Genomic DNA, 26,664 nt, shown 5'->3' with positions numbered 1-26,664 from the left:
AAGACAGAAAGAAAAATTATAAATTTTAACCATGTTCTGGAAAGTTCTGAATTTAAATAAACACATACAGTTCGTATAAGTGCGAATGGTATTAGTACTAAATATACTATTTCTTCTGATTCCTTTAACACGGATTTTCTTTTTAATATGTAGAACTATTTTTTTACCTAGAAAGCTCTTTGTCATATTTCTGTATTTCTCTAAATAATGTATTTTAAATCTTGCTCACTATATCCACATATCCAGGTAAGAGGTACATATTAAATAAAGATACACGGGATAAATGAGGAAACGCTTTAAACCCCTTTTTGAGCTCTAATGTTTATGAACGATAGATAGAAAAATAACAGTACAGCAGTTGGGATGTTTTTTGTCATATCTGGCAACTCAGATTTAAAGGACTTCTCAGTAGCTCCACCTGCTGCTTGACGTCAAACTAAACAGGAAGAGAATGCTGTGGAAGGAGGACTGATCTCACACACCGGTGTGTATTGTGTCACACAGCTCTCTTGTTAATGACCGAATGGCAGCGACACATTGCAACTACCGGTTACCTCCCGGTACCGGAGAAAACTGGTTCATCTCGACCGGTCAAGATGACGTCAGTAACGTAAAGGAGAGCAGCACGCAGACGGAGGGCAAAGTGCAAGGTTAGGACCAGCCAGGTCGTTACCCTAAACCCGGGACTGTGCCCCCAAACAGCTCATTAAAACTCTGAATAGTTTGATTACACATTATAGTGGTAGATCTTTAGCTAGTGTGTAGTTCAATAAATGGCGAAGGGGAAGTTCAGTGGTTAAGATGGTCGTTTTCTGTTTAGAAGGTTGTGAGTTCAAATCCCCACACCACCATAATCTGGTGCTGGGCCCTTATTTATAACCCTTAATCCTGAAATTCAGATGTATGAATGGAGTAATTGTGAGTTGCACTGGATGATGCTGTAAATGCTGTAAATGCCAATAAAAGTGTATCATCAACAGAGGTGGCTAAAGTACACACACATTGTTTACTTAAGTAGAAGTACAGATACTCATGTTTTTAAAGACTCCAGTAAAAGTTAAAGTACCGACTACACTTTTTTTACTCAAGTTAAAGTAAAGAAGTTTGGGCTCTGACGTGTATTTAAGTAAAACGTAACAATTACTGCTACCTGTTTTAGTGTCATGCTGGTAACTGATCCACACATTATATCAAATTATTCATACAAAAACTGAATGTATCCAGACTGAACAACCACCATATAGAATACAAGCAGAGAAAAGACTAAGATGACATATATATATATATATATCTCAAAATGTATTCTGATACAGTATTTTTCACCTAAAGACTGCTCCTGCTCACTCAACCTACAGATCCTATACCTTTAAATGGATCAGTATGCAGTGATAAATGGTTTTTGAATATCAGCATCAGTTTCTATTTCTTAGAACTGGGCTTGGCTGAAGTAGTCAGACAGTCAGACAGTCATTCTATTTTGTCTTAAAATATTTCTCTCTCTGTTCAGGTCATGGGCCAAGACTGTCCAAAGTGAACCTCTTCACATTACTGAGTCTCTGGATGGAACTTTTCCCCAGAAGAGAATCTCAGAGACGAGACAATGCATCAGTAAGGACATGTTTATTCTCTCAGACTTTAGAGATGATGCTTGGGTTGTCTGGAGCTTTTATCTCACACCTACGCAAACTGATTTAAACACTGACTTCAATTGGAAATGAAAGTGAATTTAATCATTTCTATATCACACGTATTTTGATTTGTCTGTTATTTGCTCGAAGCATTTATCAGTAACCTGCTGGACAGGGTGTTGTCTTTTGAATTGTTGTCACTCCTCCATGTTTTCTTCCTTCAAGAAACCCAGGTATGAATATGCAAATTAGAAACACCTTCAAACTTGCACATGCTCCTCTCCTTCCTGGTGTTACATGACCCTTATTTGGATAATTATGTAAAAAAAAAAAAAAAAAGCCTTCCTAACATTTTAGACTTATAGAGTTTTTGACAATGTGCCTGAGTTTAAATTGTAATGCATTTTTTTCAGGTGCAAGTCACTGGTTTGGTGGTGGTCCATGAGCAAAGAATTCTGGGTCTTCATTGTTCTGGAGTGGAGCTCCATGCCGGCCAGGTGGCCGTTATCAGACACGGGTCCAGATTAAAGGGTTGCGATCTTTATTTCTCCAGAAAGCCTTGTTCTACCTGCCTTAAGATGATAATCAATGGTAAGTAACCACTGTTCACTCCACTGCTACTTCCTGTCTGTATAGATGAACTTAAAAAAGGTCTTAGTTTAATTAGTTTGGTTTCAACAAAATATTAGCACTAATTATTTTCTAATAATCTAATCAACATTTTGATGATAAGTGAGGAAAGAGGTGAATGACCAGATCTGTTATCAGATCAGGCTTCAACTATGCAACCACTCTTTACAACCATGATGAGCAGAAAAACATCTCACATGTCAAACAGGATCGGCTTCAACAGACTGCTTTAGGTTTCTGGGAGACGAGAACAATTTGAGGATACAGTCAACACAGAATCACTGAAAGTGTACATATTGGAGAAATGCCTTGTGCTTATTTTCTTCTGTAAGATGATTTAGGGTAAATTTGTATCTGCATTTTGAACAATGCCAAAGATTTTGGAATTGATGTTATCGAATCTGTAATTTATAACCTTGTCTCCATAATCATTATCCCTCTCATTCTCTCAGCCGGGGTGAACAGGATCTGCTACTGGCCTGCTGATGCTGAAATGAGCCTGCTGTCTGACAAAAGCGAAGCTACAGGTTCTCATCTCCAGGAGGCCGCTCTGGACGCAGCAGCTGCCGAGAGACTCAAATCCTGCAGCAGGCTGCACATCTGTGTGCTGCTCCAGCCTCTTGCCAACTCCATGCTTCAGTTTGTAGAGGAGACGTCCCGCAACAGTGACTTTCTGAGCCGAATGGCGGCAGATGATCCCAGTGTAGATGTCCTTGAACTCTTCAGGAAAGAGTGCTGGAGGAACTGGAATAGGTTTTCGAAAATATTTGTGATTGATGATGTGGAGGTGCACCGAGAGTTGCTCAGTAAGATGAACCTGGAGAACTTTTGCACAGAACCATATTTCAGTGAACTGCGACAGCACATGAGGGATCTAATCAGGATTCTGGCATCTGTGGCTGCAAGTGTTCCCGTTCTCGAGCACGAATATGGGTTCTACGAGACAGAACCTACAACCAGTGGATATAGGACATTATCTCAGGATGTTGTGAGACACTGCATCATCCAGGCAGCAATACTGTCTTACAGAACAGGTGAGATGTCGGAGTATGCAGGGAGGTTGTCTCTTAAAGTTCTTCTTACAATTAATAATGCAGCATTTTCTCAGTCTCAGGAGCTTGTGGGTGCTTGACATGGGCAGGGTTTTCAATTGTTAATAAAATTAAATAGATGACTACTTCAATAATTTCCTAATAAAATAACTTTATATGGCAATTATATATGGACCATCAGTGTGTGAAACCTGTAAAAAAAAACTTTTTTACATAGAGAACTATTACATTTTCAGCTAAGTAGAGAACCTCAATATGAATTCTCATTCTAATGAAAGCCTAGAAGATCTGTTGCATAACTTGTAATTAATGCAATTCCTAAGTAACTATTAGTAGAGTGAAGACAACATTCCTCATGCCATTCCAGCACCTCCACCAGCCTGGACTGTTGACACAATGCAGTTTTCTGACCCGTCTATCTGTGTTTGCCAGCAGAAATCATGATTTATCAGACCAGATAATGTTCTGTGTAGTTTTGGTGAGCCTGTCTTCATTTCAATATGGACACAATATGGTCTTCTGCTAGCTCATTCACCTGAAGGTTCACTATGTTGTGCATTTTCAGATGCTTTTCTTCTCACCACAACTGTACAGAATGCCTCTCTAAATTTCTGCAGCCTTTCTGTCAGCTCAAACCTGCAAGGTGTTTCCCTGTACAGAGCATTCAGCATTCTCCTACCGATACACCCCATGTCCCTCGTCTGCACATGTACAAACCATCTCAATCTCGCCTCCCTCACCTTGTCTCCACCTTGTCTTACATGCGCTGTCCCTCTAATAAACTCATTTCTAATCCTGTCCATCCTCGTCACTCCCAACGAAAACCTCAACATCTTCAGCTCTGCTACCTCCAGCTCCACCTCCTGTCTTTTACTCAATGCCACTGTCTCTAATCCATACAACATCGCAGGTCTCACCACAGACCTATAAACTTTCCCTTTCACTCTTGCAGATACCCTTCTACCACAAATCACTCCTGCCACTCTTCTCCACCCACTTCACCCTGCCTGCACTCTTTTCTTTACTTCTCTAACACACTCTCCATTACTTTGCACTGTTGACCCCAGGTACCTGAACTTCTCCACCTCTTCTCCCTGCAACTGCACCACTCCACTGCCCTCCCTCTCATTCACACACATGTACTCTGTCATCTTACTCCTACTGACTTTCATTCCCCTTCTCTCCAGCACGTACCTCCACCTCTCCAGGCTCTCCTCAACCTGCTCCCTACTCTCACCACAAATAACAATATCATCCGCAAACATCATAGTCCACAGAGACTCCTGTCTGACCTCGTCCGTCAACCTGTCCATCACCACTGCAAACAGGAAAGGGCTTAGGGACGATCCTTGATGCAGTTTAACCTCCACCTTGAACCAGTCTGCCGTTCCTACTGCACACTTTACTGCTGTCACACTGTTTTCATACTCATATTCATGTCCTGCACCACCTAATACGTTCCTGAGGGAACCCAGATAATAACTTATTGAAAAAGACTGCATTGTACTGAGAAATGTTGTGTTTTTGATATTTTAGAAGATCCAAAAGTTGGAGTAGGTACAGTGATTTGGGCTGAGGGCAAATTGGTAAGTAAAGAGTTTTTTTTTATTATTTTTAAATGCTGCTTTAAATCACAGATAATAATAATGATAATAATAATTATCATTATATAGTTTTTCAATACTCTTTTACATTAATTTCTCTTTGTCATTTACTTCATTTTTTTAGATGGTTAATAGTTCAAACTTCAAAACATTTTATGATGAAAAATTTCTCCCTTTTAAAATTTTAAAGGCTTCCCTAAAAGGACAAATGGAAAAAATCCCTAAGTGTACTTGTTTGCTGTTTTTTTACTGTTCCTTCACTGATTTGTTGTAAATATTTGTTGTCCTTGTCCATGCTCAGCCTCAGTGTGATGGCACAGGGAACATGTACTTGGTTGGATGTGGTTATAACGCGTATCCTGTGGGCTCTGAGTATGCCGAGTTTCCTCAGATGGACGACAAGCAGGAAGAAAGGCAGCGACGCAAATATCGCTACATTATCCATGCTGAGCAGAACGCACTCACTTTCAGGTGTGCAAATCCCAGAGCGTTTATAAATTCATCATGTGTGAAGCAAATCACAGCTTATAACAGGTTACATTAATGCATTTGTTTTAATCATTTCTTTAGAAACTATTAAACAGAAAATAATCTGTGCAAATTTTAATACATTCATACATTCACACATCCTAGAAGGAGTCAAACATTTTCTGCAGGACAGAGCACTTGTTTCTTAATAAAATGTGGGGTATTTTTGTCTTTTTGTTTAAAAAAAGGAAATTACTGCTTATAGCTGCTCTAACAAGTGATACAGGAACTAACTGATGGTTCATAAGGGTAAATATAAATAAATAAATAAAATAGTGTTATGTTCATCAGTATGATCCCTAAATAAAAAATAGAAAGCACTTCAAAACATACAGTTATGGAGCACATCACATCACTTAATGCTTTGCTTTATCTCTTATTTGTAGCTGCTTCTTCTTTCGGCTTCTCCCATTAGGGGGCGCCACAGCGGATCATCCGTCTCCATACCCCCCTGTCCTCTACATCTGCCTCTTTCACAACAACCACCTGCATGTCTTCCCTCACCATATCCATTAACCTCCTCCTTGTCCTTCCTCTTTTCCTCCTTCCTGGTGGCTCCATCATCAGCCTACTACTACAGATATACCCCATGTCCCTCCTCTGCACATGTCCAAACCATCTCAATCTCGTCTCCCTCACCTTGTCTCCAAAACGTCCATTATTCGCCATCCCTCTAATAAACTCATTTCTAATCCTGTCCATCCTCATCACTCCCAACGAAAACCTCAACATCTTCAATCTCTTATTCATAGCTACACCACAAAAATGTACATATATTACCAATCTTTAAACCAGAGTTTGCAGAGTGTAGATTTAATGCAGGCTCACAGTAAAACCTAAACCCATCTTATCTGTGCAGGAAAGTAGCTCTCTAGCAGGAGAACCTTCGAGAAGAAACATTTCCATATATTTCATGCTGCTTTTTTTTCCATTTATGTTGGATGTTCAGAAGTGCCGATGTGAAGGAGGAAGAAAACACAATGCTCTTCGTCACTAAATGCCCATGTGATGAATGTGTACCTCTGATCCATGGCACCGGCATCAAACAAATCTACACCACAGACCTGGACAGTGGGAAAGTCAAACACGACATTTCCTACATCAGTTTCAACCGGCTTCATGACATCCGCAAGTTCATCGTACGTCTGCAACCATTTTCTACAATAAGATATTCGGATTTTATAGATACAATATACGGACAAACGTTTGTAGATACCTGGCCATAAGATTCATATGTGAGAACACCTCATTTTATATTTAGTCCCCATTTGCTGTTAGAATAACCTCCACTTCTCTGGGAAGATGTTTCACTAGATTTTGGAGTGTGCTTGTGGAGATTCCTGCAGCCACACGGGTGTTAATAAAGTCAGGTACTGATGTAGGATGAGGAGGTCTGGGGTGCAGTCAGTGTTACAAATCATCCCAAAGGTGTTCAGTAGGGTTGAGGTCACAAGACCTGCTATCCATGTGAAGCATATCTTCATGGAGCTGTCTTTGTGCACAGGGTAGGGCTGCAACTAACGATTCTTTTGATAATAGATTAATCGGGCGATTATAAATAAATTTTTCAATTGGATGTTTTGCTTATTATAACTAAATAAAAGCCTAATTCGAGGTATTTACGTATAAAAGTACTTTAAAAATGCAAAGGCCACATATTGAGTTTAAATAACTTACATTTTTTATATTTTGAAGCTTATAGTAGCTGCATGTTCACTCATGCGTGGTTTTTTCTTTCTGTAAAAAACAAAAACAGCATTTGAGTATGCAAGGTGAACCTTTGTATTGTTTTTAATGATAATTGCAGATGGCAAGTTGACAACCGTTCTGCAAATAATCAATATAATTTATAATACAAACATTGTTTTGACAATTTATGTAAAAAAACACACATTCTAGAAACATGCATCTGGAATATATAATGAATTTAATTAGATATAATAATACAATGATATATGAACAAATTAAATATACAAACATTGAAAAAAAGCATTTGAATGTGAAGCTGCAGTGTGAAAACGGATAAATTGAACTGTTGTAGTATACGAATGCTATAAAAAGAGAATGGAACTGAGAATCGCAGTAAGATAACAGGCTTAATTATAAAAAAAGGGGAAAAAAATGCACTTCATTAAACTGTACTATTTGAACAAGATGAGGATTATACAGTTTTTCTTACCGTGCTGATGTTCCGCCTTCATCCGTGACATCAGTATGTTTACTTTTCACGTGCTCGTGCGTCACTGTGGTACTTCCATGCCACACAAGCATTTAATATAAAATGTTCCTATTTCTTGGCTGACTTGGGACGCACACTATTTCCTGATGCTGGTTGATCTGTTATCTTGCTGTCACGCTAACACTCATTTGAGCATCCCAACTAATCGATAACGGCATTAATTTCATTATCGATTTGATCGATTAGTTGTTGCAGCACCAGCACTGCCTTATTGTCATGCTGGAATAGGTTTGAATCTTCTAGTTCAAGTGAAGGGAAAGTTCAATGTCCCAGCATCCAAAGACGTCCTATACAATTCCGTGCCTCCAAGTTTGTGTTGGCAGTTTGAGGAAAAACACATCTGTCTGGGAAAAGTCAGGGGTCCCAATATGTTTATCCATATAGTGTGCACTTTTATGTTTTAAAGCTAAAGGACCCTTTTAATAGTAATCTATCCTGCAATTTTTTTTAATTGATTCAGCTTTTGTTTTAGCACATGTTCACTTACACGATCAGTGCATATAAAAGGAACACTGTTCTTGTGAAGTTGTTATTTCAACACTGATGCATTTGGATAGATTACACACGTAACCCTTTAAAGGATTTATTAGAGATTTTGCATAGCTTGCCTGAACAGCTCGAGCGTTAAAATAAACAGATTTTAGCTCTCAGGGAGGTTGAATTTCTTGTTTGGGGAAACTACACATCCACTACAGATGTCACACACAGATATGAGTATGCTTGAATCCTTAAAGAATTCCTTAAATAATACACATCCGTAATACTACTCGCATAACAGTATGTCTTTATGTCTTGTGTACTTTTTATTTCAAGTGGCAGAGGTCATCTGTGGTCAAAAGTGCTTCTGAACAAACTGCTACACATTTATCAAGTAAGAATTGACTGTTTGTAATTACAGTAATTTCCGGACTATTAAGCGCACCCATATATAAGCCGCACCCACTGAATTTGACAAAGATTTTTATTTTGAACATAAATAAACCGCACCTGTCTGTAAGTGTCTACACTGAAACTAATGAACTTTACACAGGCTTTAATGAAAGACAGTGTCTCTTACACGGCTTGTATCTAAACAGTAGAGTACCAAGAAAGTCATTGTTCACTGTCTTCCTCCTTCCTTTCACAACTATTTCTCTCGAGAGTTTATCTTTTGGCATTTCCTGTAGACAGTGCGAGTGAGCAGCAGTTCAAACAGGGAAAAACCCAGGAAAAAATCCATAAATTTGCCGCTTCGTTGTTTAAACCGCGGGGTTCAAAGCGTGGGAAAAAAGTAGCAGCTTATAGTCCGGAAAATACGGTATTCATTTTACCAGACAGTATTGGTTTTCTGCAACATAACACTGTTTATCTGTCAGTAAGGTCGTGTACAAAACTGCATTCTCATGAAATTATAAAAACAGGCCAACATTCGACCGTCACATCATGCTTAGATTTAAAGAGCTGTCAAATAAAGTGTGCACCTTTTTCTCTCTGTTCATTGCAGATGGCAATTTGAAGAGCAGACGACAAGGTGATGTGGATTCTCAGTGCAATAAAAGACCGAAAAACTGAAGTACCGGAGTTCTTAATTGCAAAAGTTTACAGATAAAAAAATACCAGGCTACGTGCACATATAGGGACATTACTGATGTGAAAAACTACACCACATCATCTAATTGTGTTTACATACACTTTATGGGAAAGGGTTTGTGGGCACCTGACCATAATATTCGTGTGCTTTTTGAAGAACCCTTTATGGCAGGAAAAAGCCGGTGTCCCAATACTTTTGTATATTGTGTAACGTGCACGTTATATCGAACGTGTTTTCCAATCATTTGCATTTGCACCGTTACACCGAGGACAGTCATTATATAAATTCCACTGAGCATTCGCTTGCATGTAAAACATTTCATATACAGACTGCCTTTTAGTGATTATAATTAATTATTTTTTTTGTGTTCAATAGTTCATATTTTGTGAAAGCTACGACATTTGGAATTCACACTCTTTATTTCTGTAGGCTGCACCAATGCCAGAAAGCCTTATTTCTCTGTGATGGGTTTTGTTTTTCAGTGATACATTTTCTCTATTTCATATAAACGCAGTTACACAGTGAAGAAGATTATTGCTTACAACTTCTACAAGTCGCAATGTTTTAACTCGGACATCCTGCTGATTGTTTGTCCACTGAAGAGCTCAGACGATGAGAGTAAACCTGTGTGGCGCAGAACATGAAACCCAATACACGCTTGCTATATTTGTGTGTGTAAACTCAATTTTACTCAGATATACAGTTGAGCCATCTTCTGTGTTGTACCCAAAAACCACAAAAAAAACTCCCAGAGGATTTCTGATAATGCTTGAATTTTGCTTTATTTGGTGATATGGTACAATTAGCACTGAAGAAGGAAGGCTGTGACACGGGGTCTCCATGGGGAACAGGTTCAGACTTCAAATCTGAATGTTTCTTTCTGTGTATGCACGGATGTGTGGATATTCAGTAAATTTGACTACAGTATCTAATTATGTGTATGGTTCCCCTGTTGAGTTTAATGTTCCATGATTTATTTTACATTACACAATACTGAACAGCCTGCAGCCCATCTGAGCTCTGAATGCTAATTCAAACTGGGAGAAGCAGAAGGAATGCCAATAGCATGTGACGCATTGGTTCAGGCGTTGAAATATTTACTGAATTTGGAAATAAATTTTGTTTCCTTGGTTTAATAAAACAAACGGTACGGGGAAAAATATGAATAAATCAGTCTGTAGAATGAATATAACACATTTCACATATTGGCAAATGTGATAACACGGGTCAAGACCACCTCAGCATACAATTTCCACGTAATCCAAATATTCTAATGATACAATCATACAAGTGAATCAAAATCAACCAAAGTGCAGCGAATAAAAGCAAAAGGACGAAAAGTTTTCAAACGGCGTAACTCAAATATAGCGAGTTGAGAGGTTCACTGCTTAATCGATTCAAAATATGCTACTAGAACATATTTAAAATTAACAACAAAATTAAATTAAGCTCCCCCTAGAAAGATGTGTTTAAAAAATACAAAATTAAGCATGAGGGAAAAAAAAAAACAAACAAACATTTAAAACACAACAAAAGGCACCTGTTTTGAACGTTCGTGTCCTCGACTGTTCTGTTGTAGGTTCGAGCTAAAATGTCGTAATCACTATGAAACAACTAGCATACCAGCTAATAAACAAAAATACACTGAAGTACTGCAGGGATACAGCACAGAACCGCCCAAATGCAACATAATAAACGTGTACTGGAAAAAATAATATATATATTTATATATATTAGTGGGATTAAACGACATGACTCCTATAGTCAGTCCTATAGGAACAATCGAGCACTGGATACACTACAGTACGAGCACATTACTCTCTAGGTTTAGTGCTATAGTACAAATCAAGAACCATTATTCTGAACTCCAGCCTCACTGCAAAACATCAGACACAAAAGTGCCAGTAGATGTTTACAAATGTTTATAAAAAGGGAACCCGCTTTTCACACTAAAACCAGCTTTAAACTCATGACAGGTAAACGTCAAGTAGGAACTGAAAAGTTACACAGCTCTGTTTTGCCAAAGCATAACTCAAAGATAAAAGTTTCTAAAGTGTACAGGAAAATACACAGTGCTCCTGATCCACGAATGAAACCCAATAAGAATACTGAAATAAGCCCAAGCAAACAGGGTTAAACAATTTCAATTTCATGTTTTGGTAACTCGGCATTGAGCCATACAGGTGCGTGAAACGTAAGCAATTTCGGCGTATGCCATCAGTGGCAGAGGGTGTGTGGGGGGGGGGGGGGGCTAGAGCCTGGGGGAGGGAGAATATAAAGGAATGCAAGACTAATGTGCAAAAATCATTGTCTTATAAATAACTGGGGAATGCATTCTCCCTTCCTACAACTCCACCAATACAGCTACAAACTGTACATGAGCGAGGTCAAACTGCTGCTGTGTGAACTGCACTCCGGTCAGTGTGTGTGTGTGTGTGAGAGAGAAAATACAAGCTCAGCAGAATGGAAAAGCCAAACGTGTCGGTTCTCTGAGGTCCTCGTGACTCACCAGTCTCTTGAGGCTGCTACCAGCTTTGGTTCTTCCTGCAACTAAATGGGTTGCCTTTAAGTTTTAAACTTTTTTGTTTAAACATCCTATTGTGGCACACAACTCGATGATAAAACTAACAAATGTCTTATGAAGGAAAGTAAAAAAAAAAAAAAAAAAAAAGAAAAAAAGAGAAAAAAAAATGATCAGTGATTGAAACCTATCACTTGCGAGCCTCATGACTAAGAAAAGACAAATGTTTAAGATCTTAAATAGAATTAATATTGTTAATAGATTTTTGTGATTTTTTTTTCCTGTTTATTTTATTCCTCAGTAAAAAGACGGAGGTGCTTAATAACGCGATCTCTAGCTAGAAGGTTTAGGAGGCGGGTTTCTTTAAGTCTCGTATCTGTTTGATGAGGTACGTCTTTTCGTCATTAAACTGCTCATCGTCCGTGCGGTCCTTCTGGAAGTTGTTAAGGAAGTCAATGAGCTTTGTCTGGTTCTTCAGAAGGATATCTATGATGGGCTGCATTTTGTTTGGGTTAGCCACGAACACCTGAGAAAAGAAAAATAAATAAATAAATTACACACACACACACACACACACACACACACACACACACACACACACACACACACATTACAGGTAGTCCTCTACTTATGGTGGAGATACGTTATGACGACCCCATCATAAGTCAAAAATATAGTAAGTCAAAGACAGTCTTTCCTGCTTTATGCTTATATTTTCATTTTCTGCTCTAAACTGATCGCTTTCCTTTTCTTTTTTCACTACCAGCAGGAGACATACTTGGGCGTGCGGAAGACAGGCTTTTATTACTAACACACACTGAGACCACTTTACTCCATCAACCACTAGCCGAGAGTTACGCTTATTCCAGCTGCATACACACACACACACACACACGCATACACATACACACGCATACACACGCATACGCATACACACGCATACGCATACACACGCATACGCATTCACACGCATACGCATACACACGTACATACGTGTACAGTTATGTTCTAAGACTTTTGAAAATCTGCGGATTTTGGATGCACCCCCGCAGCCCCTATGGTACCTTAGTGAATTCATAATTGTCACTTTAATACAATAATGTGTTTTAAGAATTTGTATGAAATTTGTTAGTGAAAGCATAGTTTAAAAATGTTATTCCTAATGTTCCTGAACATTTGGTCCCGTTGCGGATTTCCGAATATTAAGATAATCTGCAACTTGCTGTTAGTTTCCAAATGAGAACCCGCGGTGTTTCCGAGCCGGGTTGGGGTTGTTCAGAGGTTGACTGTGTATATAATATAATATTTATTATATATAATACATAAGTGTGCAAGTGTGTGAAAAATTCTATTATATACACAGTTAACCCCTTAGATAGATATATATATTTTTTTTGTTTACTCACGATATGCTGTTCCAGTGGGCCATACCCATAAAAATCTGCTCATTAAATAATCCAGGTTTGAGTAACTCTTTATTCACCAGGTGTGTGATTACCTGAGGCAAGAATGATTACACTTTCCTTGTGAATAGTGTAATGTGAATAGAACAGAAAACCTGTTTACTCAAAACTCAGTTACAGTGGAAGTCTGTGAGGTGTTTCAGCACTGAGCCGTTGCTCAGATTTTTAGCATGCACAAGTTTACTGGTGCAGCAGAGCAAACAATGCATTTATTCACTGTCTAATTATCACATTATTAGTAAAGTGTTACAGTTTGTTCTAGTCCTATTCAATCTCTTTCAGTCTACGTATCCTCTTTTTTCTCCTGAACCCTGCAATTGTTTGAATTGATATAATTTCATATTTCAAAAGTTGCCTTAATACTCACCTTCTCTAACCAAACAAATGTGTTTTGTTCGGGTAAGCGTGTTGCCATAAAAACACAATGCTTTAAGGATAAAGAAATGCTTGAATGCGTTTTTTTGTCTCCTTTAACCTAATCATGTTGTTACCTTGAAGACATGGAACGCCTCAAACTGGATATTGGGGCTTTTGTCTCTCAACAGGTTCATCATGAGTTTGAGGTTCTCCGGCTTGCTGATGTACCTCGTCATCACAGTGAAATTGTGCCTGTCCAGCAGGAGCTCACCCAATAACTGTCACACAAACACATGCAATTTTAATTACAAGGGCAGTAAAGAACAGGAGTTTTTTTGTTTTGTTTTATAAGGCACTACACAACACACACCTTTAGTGACTGCCTCTTTGTCACATAGTTTTCAGAGTGCAGCAACTTCTCATAGTTCTCAAACACCTGCAAAATAACAAATACATGTCAAGAAGAGAAGATTTAAATTACCTTAAAAAAAAAAATGCTGAAAAAGAATAAATGAACATTGGAAATTTTCTAATTAGATTCACTTCAAATAACACTTTAATCAAATCTAATTGTCTTTCTGGTTTATTTCTATCTATCTATCTAAAAATCTAATTGTCTTTGTAGATAGATAGATAGATAGATAGATAGATAGATAGATAGATAGATAGATAGATAGATAGATAGATAGATAGATAGATAGATAGATAGATAGATAGATAGATAGATAGATAGATAGATAGATAGATAGATAGGATAGATTATCTCTCTCTAATAGAGAGAGAGAGAGAGAGAGAGAGAGAGAGAGAGAGAGAGAGAGAGAGAGAGAGAGAGAGAGAGAGAGAGAGAGAGAGAGACAGACACAGACTAGAGAAAACTGACAAGTATATAAACATCATTAAAACTTATAGGTTGTAGCACAGTCACTTACTGCATCGTAGTTCTGTTCTAAAAATTCAGCAACAAGAACCTTGTGTCTTGTAAGAAGGTCCTGCAGAAACAATAGCAAGAAAATCTGATTAATTCAGAAACTCACAGATAAGATCAAACAGTTGTAGCAGAACTGCGTTATTGCCTTGAAGGTGGCAAATGCATCAGAAGCAATGTCGAACGTTGACATTTCCACGTAGCCGAAAAAGTCGTTGAAATGCTCCGAGTGAAGGATGACTTTGGCGAGCGGTTCGTGCCGGATGCACTCGCGCAGCATGATACCGCAATTCAGCGCCACCTGAGGAGTCTCATACCTGCCAGAGGAATCGCAACAATCAATGAAATAGCAATTAAGAACAAAGAGAAAAGCATTATGCGTGCTGAGAGTTTAATTAGTAATTTATAAAACAGATCTTCAACACGTTTTTAAGCTGGACCGTTTTTTTTTTTGCGCGTCAAAGAAAATAGTCAAGAGGTGTCTCGGCTCACCCTTTCAGCAAGATAAAGAGCACTTCCTGATGGGAGCAGAAATACTCCACTGTGGGACTGCGGGTGCCAATCTGCCTGCGTAGAATGTTGTTGAAGATTTGACACACATCCTTCTTTCCCTGCACACACATTGTTATAAAAGGATTGTACTCATCACCATAAGAATCTGATAATTGCTCATCTACATAAACAAAACAAAACAAAAAAAAAAAAAAAAAAAACACATCAGATCTGGTGCATGTGAAACAGTTCCTTCTTCCTTCAGTCAATTTGCAAGTGAACTAATGTGAACATCTCAGCTGGTGATTTTCCTCATTTTATTTAAAAACGTCACTGTCCTTATTTTAGGATCATTACTGAAACAAAATGATGAAAAACTGGGTTCTCTATTTTTCTCTGAAAAATATATAAAACAATAATTGACTGAATGGTCAGCAGGATGTAACACTGCAATAAGCAGATTATTAATAACCCTGTAGGGTTTGTGAGATTTGCCAGTACGGATACCCGAAATTAGATTAAATATGTCGAGTATTTTGGTCAATGACAAAGGAAGTAGAACTACTAGGTAAGAATGCATAACAATGCAAAGTTCTCCAACCCTTAACGACATGCTGCACCTTTTTAACAGCTGAGAAATTTATCTGCCACTGGAAAAATTACCAAAGCGCCAAGACTGATACAAAGCAATAAAACCTGAATCTACTTCCACAAGTGATGAATAAATGTCTCCTGACAAAATAATCACATTAATGACAATGTTTTCCTTCTTGTTTAATAACACCTTTCCTTAAATCCATTTATTACCAATTTCATACTAAATAACCCGGAGTGTGATCTGTAGAAAAGTCCTTTCTATATTAACAAGAAGGCATTAGAATTCATGTGTTAAGATAAACCAATTATATAAAGTTACAATGAAAAATGTGTTGTTATAGAAAAACAATGCACTAATCCGTCGGACTAATCAGATTGGAGAACTCAGCTGATCTGCGGTATTTTAAATAAGTGCATATAAAATGGTAAACATTCTAACCTGATGCAGCTTATATAAAAGACTCATGAACAAAGAGGCTGAGAGAGCAGGAAAGAAGTCAGTGCAGTGTTTGTGGTTGGGTAAAATTTGAACAGATGGGTAATTCTGATCTGTCAACCTGTCACGTGCTCTTCCAAACTGAATCCCATCCAACTCAAATTAACCAGAAGGAAAAGACGGAGATTTTTAAGTGGTGCTAAATTCATCACAGAAGCCATAGCATGAATTTGAGATGAATAAAACCGTAGATTTATAATCAAGCAACCAACTAATCTATACCCGTTAAAATGGTGTACATTGATTTACCTCAAAGTCGATGACCTGCAGATTCTCCACCAGGGAGATGAGCAGGCCGCTGTTGTATAGCTCTTGGGCCAGCTGGGCCACCGTCTCCGTGTGTGGCTCCTTGTCGTTGGTGCCGTATAGAATCTCCTTCATCGCCACCAGACATTTAGACACCTCATCTGAAGCCTACACACACACACACACACATGTGAATGACATGTATGAAATAAATGCTGAAAGACAGCATTACTGCTTTTCCTTTCATAGAAAGAACACAGGACCAGGCAGTCGTCCATTCATCAATCAGCTGCAGTCAACACAAACTTTGATGAGACAAGAGCACAGGTCACACTTGTTTACAATGACATCAGACAGAGTTTCACAGACCTGTACTTTAGAATGTAGGAGGGAAAGAAAAAAAAAAAAAAACCTGGCTTAGCAAGCGGCTGCAAATGAACATGAAATAAAGCAGTGCAGTGGCATCGTCACCTCACTGTCATCTTTCTGTCTTCAGCACAGTCTTAGCATTTATGTGCTTTAACTGTTCTTGAGTTCCTTTAACTTTCCACCTGGGATGCTTAGTGCATTATCTAGTCTTGTATCGTCTCTTATTTTATTAACACTTCTTTCAATTTATGCCAATTTTCCAATTATGTTTAGTTAATCAGCATTTTGTATTACATCATAGGAAAAAAAGCGTATTTTTAGAAATCAGGTAAAAATAAATCAATAAATAGATGGATAGATAAACAAATAAAATCAAGCCTTTCTAGAGGCCGCTAAACAATTACATCTTTAAAGAACAAAGTGCTACATGCACACGCTGTTTAGTTGAAAGTCGCTGAGCACCTTCTCATTCAACCTCAGCGAAAAGGATTCCTTAGCAGAACTATTTATCCCAGGGCTAAGGAGTGTTTTCACTTTTTCTACAGCAATAACACATCACACTTCGTGCTTCTCATACTCGAACAGCATTATCAGATGGATATGCGAGTAGGCGCTAAAGTGCTGCTTTTCGAATCAAGCGCTTCGTAGCAACATGGCAGCTTCTTCACGTAGACCGTCTAGACACTGTCAAGTCTGTTAGAAGTACGAGGGGCCAAGACCATGGCGGTGAGCGCATGCCGCAGCGTGACCTTACAATGTTACAGTTACGCTATAAGATGGTATGCTGTTTCAAGATTCAATAAAGTGATATGTAGATATTAAAAGATATATGAACACTGAAGTCGGGAATGAGGCTTCACTTCTGCTCTCACCAACAACAACCACGGGAACAACATCCACATAGACACGTTAAATTCTTTCGTTTTGGGATTATTGTTTTTTTCTTAAGCATGATAATACCTTCTCTGTCTTCTTGTCCTGTTTTACCAGGATGGACAGATTATCCTTTAGAGCCTTCACAATGTCTGTGGGACTCTTGTGAGATTTACCAAACAGTGGCATGTTTGAAGCTCAACGTCTTCTTTCGTCTTCTCCTGAATCTCTTGCTTTGTCTTGCTCAGTCTCTGTCCTTTTTTAAATCCTGAATAAGAGAAGGAAGAAGATAAGGATGAGTTGTCACTAATCTCGTGTATTTTCTTTACATTTTGATCGACAGCCTGAGGACATGCGCCTCCAGGAGAAAGCTTAGCTTAAAAACTGAACAAAACAAAAACAAAAAACCCAAACAGATTGCATTCTGCTGGAACGTTAATACTTGAACATATAAACAGCTTTTCACAGAATATGGTATCAAATGAACACAGAAATTGAAATCTTACTAGAGTGTAGTCTGTGTGTGCAAACCTGAGAATATAAAGGAGCTTGAAGGCTCCAAGTCTAAAGTCCTATTTACAAATGTCCAGAAACTTGCAGTCTATACTTCTGTCGCATCGAAAATGTCCAAAATGATTTAGACAAGTACAAAAAAGAGAAAAGCATTCATCCTATTGCCCCAGAAATCTATAAGACAAGAAAATGTAAATTGATCCTGCTTACTCTCGATAGGAATAAGAGAATACTTTCACTCTTCCCAATAATCACTAGCTAATCATCAGCATTGGTGAGCTCATGGATGTGGAAGAGGATGGACAGTTATGCTAGCAGTAGCAGTTTGAAAAAGAGCGGCAGCTGTCCTTCACATGTCTTGAAGGAAACCTGATGGCCTTCACCATCTCTGAATAGAAGCTGCTGTGGTGGCCAAAATGTGTACATGTTGGCTTGTCTCGCTCATGTTGTTCATTTCTGAACACTTTAACAAAGGGTACAAAATTATTCTGGTGTGGCGCATGATCTTGTCATACGACATCAGGTTAAAAACAGCAAGGCCAAATGGAATAGTCTGAATGGAAAAAACTTAAGCAAGTCAGTTCCTGAAAGCGGACAAGACCTAGCTTCTGAGTGGCAATCTAGTCAGGTGAGAACCCCAGGAGAATAAATGTGAATGAGATCACTGCCTTGTTCGAATACCCCTTTCTGAGATTATCCTGTTCTTGCCAAGAGCTGGTCACTTTGATCATGTGACGCCCTGCCAAAACAGACAATAATTAACACCCTCTTGAGGAGAAGACATTCACTTCCTTGCTTTGGGTATAAAAACCAATGTTCACACACATTACACAAAAGGCTTATTAAACATCATTGAATCGAATCATCAAGACAATGGCATACATCAGTAATGTTATTAAAAACGTGTAAACGTTTTCGGCCGGTGTGGGGAAAAAAACGCTGTAAAGTAAGTGTTAATAGCTTATTTTTATCAATTAACAAAATGGAAAGCTCTCCAGCTCAACCGAGGCAAATATTTCAGATTTTGAATCATCAATCCAGAGCACCTGCTGCCATTTTTTCTGCACCCCAGTCCTTATGTCTTCCTGCATAGTTTAGTCTCTTAGCCCAGTTTCTTTTCAGATGTATGGCTTTTTGTCTGCAATTCTCCCACGAAGACACCTTCTGTCCAAAAGGGCGTACTGCGTCTACGGTCCTCAACATTGCCCGTTTCTTTGTGCTTTTTCAAAATAGCTTGAAGAGCACATCTTGAAACCTCAGCCTGCTTTAAAATCTTTGACAGGGAAAGACCTTTCCTGATCCTTGTGTCATGTTGCTGTGCTCGGTCTTGCCATGGCGTGTAACTGGATTTCTCTTCTTCTCTTCCTTTACTTTCTATTTTGTTAATTGGTAAAAAATTAACACATTCGAGCGCATTCTTACTTTACAGAATTTTTCACAACTGCCTAAAACTTTTGCACAGTACTTTATATAGACATGAATGAAATTAAAGAACATTATCCACCACAACAGCTGAACGTTAGTCCACCATTTAGTGTCTGAAATTAAATTTGTTTGTATCTCTGACGTGTGAGATGCATAAAGCAACATTTTTTTCACAAACGAGAATCTCCTACAGCATCTTAGCATGCATTTAGCAAGAACTACATAATTACCCCAAATATGTGTGTCAAATGTCACACATCAATAGTAGATAATAATCACGCTGTAAAGTGTTCTAGCTCTTTGCAGTAATGCAGTGCGCACACACGTATCCACCTCCTCTATCTGAACTTCATATGTGGTTGTTTTATACATCTCACGTGTGCAAGTGTTTAAGGGGTGTTGGACTTCTGATCGGCAGGCTGCGAGCTCTAATCCCAGCACCACCAAGCTGCTACGACTGATCCCTTGAGCAAGACCTTCTCAGGTGTATAAATGAGACAAATGTAAGTCGTGCTGGATAAGGGTTTCTGCCAAACGTCGCTAATGTAAAATGTTAATTAACCTGCATAGCAACCTACATAGCAAACTAAATGCCTACATAGGAATTATAATGATAGATGTGTTGACACTTCCTAGGACAGCATTCAATCGGTTTTAAAGAAACCATTCATAATATTTTCATCACTAACATTACTAAGCTCTACTTGATGTACACTGACTGGAGAAATAACAATAGTATTTTATCTGAGTCAGACGATTTGACATGCATTTGTGTGCTGAGTGATGAACAGAGACTGCTCATTTGAAAACTCTCAGCTGTTAGAAATGTCATGTGTATTGTCGTCACCAAGTTGTAGGTTGAACCCAAAAGTTGATGTGCCTCAATTTCCCCCCCAAATCTCACACAGATCCAACATTTACAAAAACGACTTCCCACAGCATTGCACCAGGATTTACAAGATAATCCCAACTTCAAGCACCTGTTTTTCCAAATCTCCACCTCATTTCAACATTTTTATTGTCATGGTGAATCAGAATGCGTGATGTACATCTGTATATTTTATCATCCGCCCAACAGCTGCCCTTAGACCTCATTACACCCACGTTTTAACTAAACAGTTCTCCAGTTCATTTCCTCTACACAATGACATTTTAACCAGTGGTGATTTTGATCAAATTTTGGAGTATTTATAGCAGTCATTCCTTCACACTCCAACCAAAGAAGGTTCTCCGGTGCTCAATAAGCATGGTCTATGTGATCATGGGTCAGACAACTGCGATGGTCTTATCACTGTACAGGTGTGATCACTGGCTTATAAAAAGAAAATCTGATTTTAAGGTCAACACTGGATGCATTTCACTCACACACACACACACACACACACACCTCCAGCTGATCATCTGTTCCACCTTTGACAAACAAATGCTGCGAGAGCCTTGAAAACAACACTAGCAAACCAAATGCAAAGAAACTATGTAGGTAAAAGGTACAAATACATGCTCACAAACACACACACACACACACACACACACACACACACACACCTCACCAACACGGAGATCTGCAGGTACTTGAACCTGATCACAGGAGATTACAGTGTGTGTGTGTGTGTGTGACTCAAGAAAAGAGGCAATTTAGCTATTACTCAGCAAACCACCTTTTTCCGATAACCTGGTTTCCCTTAATGACTAACCGCGTATACAAGGCCTCAGTGTGCTTTACCTTATGATGCTAACTAGCTGTAGTTCCAGGTAACTGACCAAGTGCTAGAAAACCTGCTCCAGACTACAACAAAAAAAAACACGATATCCTGAAGCTAGTCGTGTCGCTAGCTAGCATACCAGCATTAGCTTACAACAGAGGGTGTTTATAAACATTCACGTTCTGGTTTTTTTTTTTTTGTTTTGTTTTTTCCTTCTCCAGCTACAAATTCACGTTTGTTTCCTCAAACTTGTTAATATGAATCAAACCGATAAAATAGCTACTCGTGATCTTTAGCTAGCATCACAAACTGAGCGTTAATAAAGCAAGACGTGAAACGGTGCTACATCCAGGCTGGGTTCAGGCCCGCGCACTTGCGCACTACGTAGTATACCGCAACCTCTGGCTGCGTCCTAGTTTTGTCGCACTATGGAGTACGCTAGTATGCGGGTTTGGACGCAGCCATTGACGGGACAGGCACAGACACACATATACACATTATATATATATATATATATATATATATATACATACATACATATACACACACACACACACACACACACACACACACACTTTCTCTCTCTCTCTCTCTCTCTCTCCGCCTTAAATAAAGCCTGGAAATAGATAAGCAGCTATACACAAAACAATATAAATACAACCTTGACACTGAACCCGTATATTAAAATGGCAGGTACAAAACAAACACGGCGTTTTAGCTAGCGCGCGCATACATATACACACACACACACACACACACGCTCTCTCAAACACGCACTCACTCGCATTAAGTTTGTAACAATGTCAAGGGCGACGTCCGGTTCAGACAGCCACCCTAAGCATCGCCTCTCACGCATTTCGGCGTCCAGGAGCCGTATACAGGAGTGACACTTACCGCGGCACGGCCTTCTGCACACTGTAGTTCTGTCGTTTTCTTGTCTCCCCGCTGCTGTTAGCGAACAAGCCTTTCTGTCTTCACGCAACTGAGTGCGTGTGCGCGAGTGAGAGTGTATTTGTGTGGTTGCTGTGGCGACGTCAGCGGAAGGTGCGTTCGAATTCGAATGAATTCGAAGCCGTGCGGAATTTAGTGTTCTGAATCTTTTTTTTTTTGCTTTGTTTTTAAGAAGACAGCTCGCGATTTCACTCGGAAACGAGTCGACTCAGTTACAGCGCCATTCACCTCGGTCTAAACATCGCAAGCTCCGGATGAGTCGACTCCCGCCACAAAACTCCGTTCTGGAGTCGGTTCTCGCAAGTATTACGCCGTGATAAGCAATGCGGGAACACTGACCTCAGATCAGCCCTGACTCGTGTCATGAGGAGAGCTGGGCGGGTCGATACTGAAGTACCGATACTTTCGATATCATATCAATTTTTATTTATAAAATTATATATATTATATATATATATATATATATATATATATATATATATATATATATATATATATATATATATATATATATATATATATATATATAATTAAATAATTAAATATAATTATTTATATTTAAATCTCTCTCTATATATATGTATATAAATACAAAAATAAAATTAAATATAATCCTTTGCAAATTCTCCCCATTTCCTATTACACAATAGTATTTTTTAAATAAAGTATCAGTATCGGGGCACTACTCAATTAATCGGTGGTATCGTCCATTTCCAGAGAAGGGTGATAGCACTTCCTATAGGTGTGGCCTGAAGAGTACCCGGATGTTCATGTGTTCAGACTCGGTAATAGACTTCTGTCGCGTAAAAAGGCACAGCTCGGAGTTGCCATGTTGGTTTAAAATACCTCTAAGTGCAGAATAAGTACTTCGAACATATATTGTCATTTTTGAAGCAACAATATACAATTAACTAAGGCATAAAATAGTGTGAATCATGACACTATACAAAGTCTCTTGTCTAAAGTCTCCAGAGTCTCTAATTTGAGTCTGACTGTTTATTAAAAGTAAATTTTCAGCTAAGTGTAAACGTGTGTTTATGGCATTTCGCAGACGCCTAGTTTTATTATAATTTTTGTCTCAAATAAAATCGTGCGCTTTTTAACAGACGAGGTTCCGCTGGACTCGTAGAGAAATTTTACATGTCAGTAACTAAGTAAGCCAGTTTTGTGGGTATACCGTCAATCTGGCAACATGCAGTACACGCACTATAACAACTCTAAGATGCCAGTAGATGGCGCAGTATTTTAACAGTGTGTTATAGTGCAGTAGCAGGACTTTGTGACGTCGCCAATGAGTCATACGTGTGACTCAAGAGCCTCGAAATATCAAGTCAGATGTTCTTCATCAGGGTGGACATCTGAGTGTGACATTCATAGCCAGTGTTTGTGCGCATGAATGAACGAATGAAGTATTCAGGCTGGATGACTCACCTGATCATATACAGGCCTGCAGGTCTATTGTTGTCCAGATACTGCAGTGACAAAAGGAAGAGGGAGTTCACCCTGTGAGCTTTCAGCCCATTAATAAGAGGTTTCATGGACGGTGTCTCCTCCCTCTTATTGTTTTTTTTCCCAGTTGTATTTTATTTGTCTTTCTTAAAAAAGCAGGAGGGTCTGCAATATGCTGTATATGATGTTACATAGGGGGACCTAATCAGCCATAATGAAAGTTGTTCTAGGTATATTATATTATTATAATAGGTACATATCATGTTTGCCCATAGTAGTAATAATTCTTATTTTTACTTGTTTATTACATACTGTTGCATTTGATAGTCTTTTTGAATCCTGTTCTATGTACAGAATGTCAAGGTCAATGTTTGTTGTTTTAATTGTGCTTTATTGAATAAACTGACCTTATTTAATAATTGACTGGCCCATGAATTTAACTGGTAATACTGGAATAAAAACAACAACAACAAAAAAAAACTTATTTACTTACAAAAGCAAATATAACTTAAAAAAATAATTGTTCTAACAAAAGTAAGTAAGGAATAATACATTTCAAGATACAATTCAAGATACCAAGAAAGGAAAATACTCAACAATTAAAAATAAATGAAAAAGAATTAATAATTGACATGTACTTAAATATTCACAGCCTTTGCCATGTCCCCCTTAAAAATTGAGCTCAGGTGCATCGTTTCCAATGATCATCCTTGAGAAGTTTCTACAACTTGTTTGGAGTCCACCTGTGGTAAATTCAATGGGACGTGATTTAAAAAAAGGTACAGGTTTGTTTATATGAGGTCCCACAATGCATATCAGAGAAAAATATTATTAATATATATATTTTTTTATATAAATTTGCATAGAATTTTGTTTACTGTCATTATGGGGTATTGTTTGTAAAATTCTGAGGAAAATAATGAATTAATCTATTTGAAATTAAGCTATAAACATAAGAACAACACTAACTCTACACTCAGATCAGTTTTCTTTAATATATAAAAATAAATAAATAGTCACACTGCTTGTACAGACTGGAAATCGAGTTGAAACGTATCAGTAAACTTTATTCAAGCATAATCTCTCTTAATTCATACATACTCTTAAATACATATTTACACTTTACACGTATACATACATAGCAGACGCATATCTTTATTACAAATATGAAAATAGAGAAATACAAGGGGCAATGTGCCACATGAGGCTGAAATACAGCCATTTCATTCAATTAAGGTGTAAAACATGTGCAGTGTTTACACACAGACATACAGGAGTATGATTTTTTTTAAAAATTTATAATAAAATTGGGGCACTATGATTTGTATTCAAATGAATTGTGGTACAATAATTTGTTTATTATTTAAGCTTCGTTTAGAACCTGCGTAATATGAATTTTGTTTGTGGGAAAAAAAAAAAAAAAAAAATTAAAATGCCCGTAAAATTGTAAAATAGTGCAGACAACAAGCTTCAGATACGGTGAGACCACACATGAACATTTAATATACATACTGCTATTTCATGAAAAAAAATAAAAGTTCAAGTTATAATGCGTGATAATATGTACAAATACTATACAGAAAATAATCTCAAAATATACAGCTGTTTCTGATTAATACATACAGTAAATTTCAACAGGACAATTTCACAGTTAGGAAACTGGACACGCTTCCGACATTCTGGATCCGAGTCACGTAACGCTCTGTTCACGTGTCCTGCAATGTTGGCAAAGTAGAAATCAAAATATTGTTCCTGAAAATATCCCGGTTTCTGATGCTCTCAGTACAAGACTAAAGGTCACAGCTTTGAGCTTAGTGGAGAAACTGTGCTGCTTTTTGAATGAAATACTATTGCACTAATAGATATATAAATAGCTTATTTTTCAGAAGGAGTGCAGCTTCTTCTGTCTCTCCTTGTAACACACTCAGGAAAGGAACAGGTGCGAGTGAAGCTGTACGTTAAATCGCTATGACTGGTGTTAAATACAGTCCATGGAGAAGGAGGAAGAGGAGGAAAGGAAGAAGGAGGTCTAGGAGGTCTCAGCAGAAAGTGCAGTGTGTAGAAGCTGCCATTAGGCAGTGCTATTGAGGCAGGATGGAGACACAGGCCTCAGGGTTTGATGTCAGAAAAGCTGGTGTAGGTCTCGCTGCAGCTGGATGATGTGCTCAGATTGCCTGAGCCGCTGCCTTCTTTAAAAACAAAAACAAAAACACTCAGTCACACTGACTTCCAATACATCACTGTTTGATAGACCAATACCTCTCAGCACACCGATTTATTTATAGAAGGATATTAATGAGTAAAAGACTGATCGCTATTAAAACACCTTGGTGAGCTCAAACACCTTTTCCACAACAAAAATAAATAAATCGCACAAATGAGGCCACGGTGTTGTGGCGAGTGAACTGCATGTTGGTGATCAAAGCACACCACCAAGAGCTAATCGAAACAAGTTCAAAAGAAAGCGTCGCTCTGCCCTGATTGGGGGCTTCCTGTGTGTTTGACCGGTTAAGTTTCTATCCGCTTTCTATCCATTTAGAAACCCCATGGTTCCTCAATTCTATTCCATTTAATTCAATTTATTTGTATAGCACCTTATTTTATTTGTATAGCACAAATTGTCCCAAAGCAGTTTTACAGAGATCATTTATACACTTTGATAGTTTATCCCAAATGAGTACGCCAGTGGTGACAGTGGCAAGAAAAATCACCCTGAAATGATATGAGGAAGAAATTTCATTCCAAGAAATAACTGAAATGGAGCAATTATCTGGATGACACCATGTTCATTCTCTAATGATACTGAACATTTATAATTAAAAAAAAAAATAAATAAAAAAAAAAGAAAGTTAGAACATTTTTAATTGTCGACACTGTGCTTTGTGGTTTCTCAGTAACCTGAAAAGCTACATTTTTGTCTACTTGTATTCAGGAAGAGCGTCTGGTGAGAAGTTGAATTTTTGGAACCTATTGTGCATACATTTGAGAACGTTCAGCGTAAATGGAGAATAAATTGAACAAAGAGATATGTCT

At 38.2% G+C, this 26,664-nt stretch overlaps 4 protein-coding genes across 29 annotated transcripts in view; 2 read left to right on the top strand and 2 right to left on the bottom strand.

The window, feature by feature from the left end:
• The window catches only part of setd4 (SET domain containing 4), a 493,820-nt gene that overhangs the window by 303,970 nt on the left and 163,186 nt on the right, over positions 1-26,664 (top strand). The gene's annotated exons all lie outside the window — the stretch shown is intronic.
• Positions 426-10,592, top strand: cdadc1 (cytidine and dCMP deaminase domain containing 1). 3 transcript variants are annotated; one of them, XR_014530516.1, is made up of 10 exons: positions 426-650; positions 1,508-1,608; positions 2,042-2,219; positions 2,711-3,292; positions 4,847-4,896; positions 5,216-5,385; positions 6,392-6,581; positions 6,721-6,812; positions 8,495-8,552; positions 9,165-10,592. XR_014530516.1 is itself a non-coding variant. In XM_083523127.1 (9 exons), exons 1-9 carry the CDS (start codon positions 524-526, stop codon positions 9,230-9,232), a joined length of 1,524 nt encoding a protein of 507 aa, XP_083379253.1. In that variant the 5' UTR covers positions 427-523; the 3' UTR covers positions 9,233-10,592. The 3 variants fall into 3 exon arrangements, 1 of the variants encoding a protein (XP_083379253.1); XR_014530517.1 differs by having other exon boundaries at positions 6,721-6,947; XM_083523127.1 differs by lacking the exon at positions 6,721-6,812 and having other exon boundaries at positions 427-650.
• cab39l (calcium binding protein 39-like) lies at positions 10,008-22,469 on the bottom strand. Of its 4 annotated transcripts, none has more exons than XM_083523152.1 (9): positions 22,126-22,469; positions 17,678-17,858; positions 16,352-16,516; positions 15,010-15,128; positions 14,666-14,834; positions 14,522-14,581; positions 13,963-14,028; positions 13,727-13,870; positions 10,008-12,298 (listed from the first exon to the last, which is right to left on the bottom strand). In XM_083523152.1, the coding sequence occupies exons 2-9, from the start codon at positions 17,777-17,779 to the stop codon at positions 12,119-12,121; spliced, it is 1,005 nt and encodes a 334-aa protein (XP_083379278.1). In that variant the 5' UTR covers positions 17,780-17,858; positions 22,126-22,469; the 3' UTR covers positions 10,008-12,118. The 4 variants fall into 4 exon arrangements, with proteins under 4 accessions (XP_083379278.1, XP_083379279.1, XP_083379280.1 ...); XM_083523153.1 differs by having other exon boundaries at positions 17,678-21,073; positions 21,787-22,433; XM_083523154.1 differs by lacking the exon at positions 22,126-22,469 and adding an exon at positions 21,893-21,914.
• Positions 24,678-26,664, bottom strand: part of mcf2la (mcf.2 cell line derived transforming sequence-like a) — a 96,643-nt gene continuing 94,656 nt past the window's right edge. For 17 of the 21 annotated variants that reach the window (XM_083523097.1, XM_083523098.1, XM_083523082.1 and 14 more), the window contains one exon: positions 24,678-25,820. In XM_083523097.1, the coding sequence (XP_083379223.1) occupies positions 25,741-25,820 (80 nt within the window). In that variant the 3' untranslated portion in view covers positions 24,678-25,740. The remainder of the gene's footprint in view (positions 25,821-26,664) is intronic. The other 4 variants (XM_083523102.1, XM_083523093.1, XM_083523088.1 and 1 more) reach the window with 1 other exon arrangement.

This window comes from Silurus aristotelis (genome assembly GCF_946808225.1).
Source record: "Silurus aristotelis genome assembly, chromosome: 20".
Taxonomy (NCBI): domain Eukaryota; kingdom Metazoa; phylum Chordata; class Actinopteri; order Siluriformes; family Siluridae; genus Silurus; species Silurus aristotelis.
The sequence above is the reverse complement of the archived record's forward strand: the minus strand, read 5'-3'. Positions and strand labels throughout refer to the sequence as shown.

What these genes read in the sequence shown, in the direction of transcription:
- cdadc1 (XM_083523127.1), top strand. Translation starts at nt 524, where the DNA reads ATGGCAGCGACACATTGCAACTACCGGTTACCTCCCGGTACCGGAGAA. An exon ending in AGAGACGAGACAATGCATCA is followed by an intron (nt 1,609 to 2,041) that starts GTAAGGACATGT and finishes CATTTTTTTCAG; the next exon opens with GTGCAAGTCACTGGTTTGGT. An exon ending in CCTTAAGATGATAATCAATG is followed by an intron (nt 2,220 to 2,710) that starts GTAAGTAACCAC and finishes TCATTCTCTCAG; the next exon opens with CCGGGGTGAACAGGATCTGC.
- cab39l (XM_083523152.1), bottom strand. Translation starts at nt 17,779, where the DNA reads ATGCCACTGTTTGGTAAATCTCACAAGAGTCCCACAGACATTGTGAAG. An exon ending in CAAAGAGGCAGTCACTAAAG is followed by an intron (nt 13,871 to 13,962) that starts GTGTGTGTTGTG and finishes TTTGTGTGACAG; the next exon opens with TTATTGGGTGAGCTCCTGCT. An exon ending in AGGCGTTCCATGTCTTCAAG is followed by an intron (nt 12,299 to 13,726) that starts GTAACAACATGA and finishes TTCTTTTCTCAG; the next exon opens with GTGTTCGTGGCTAACCCAAA.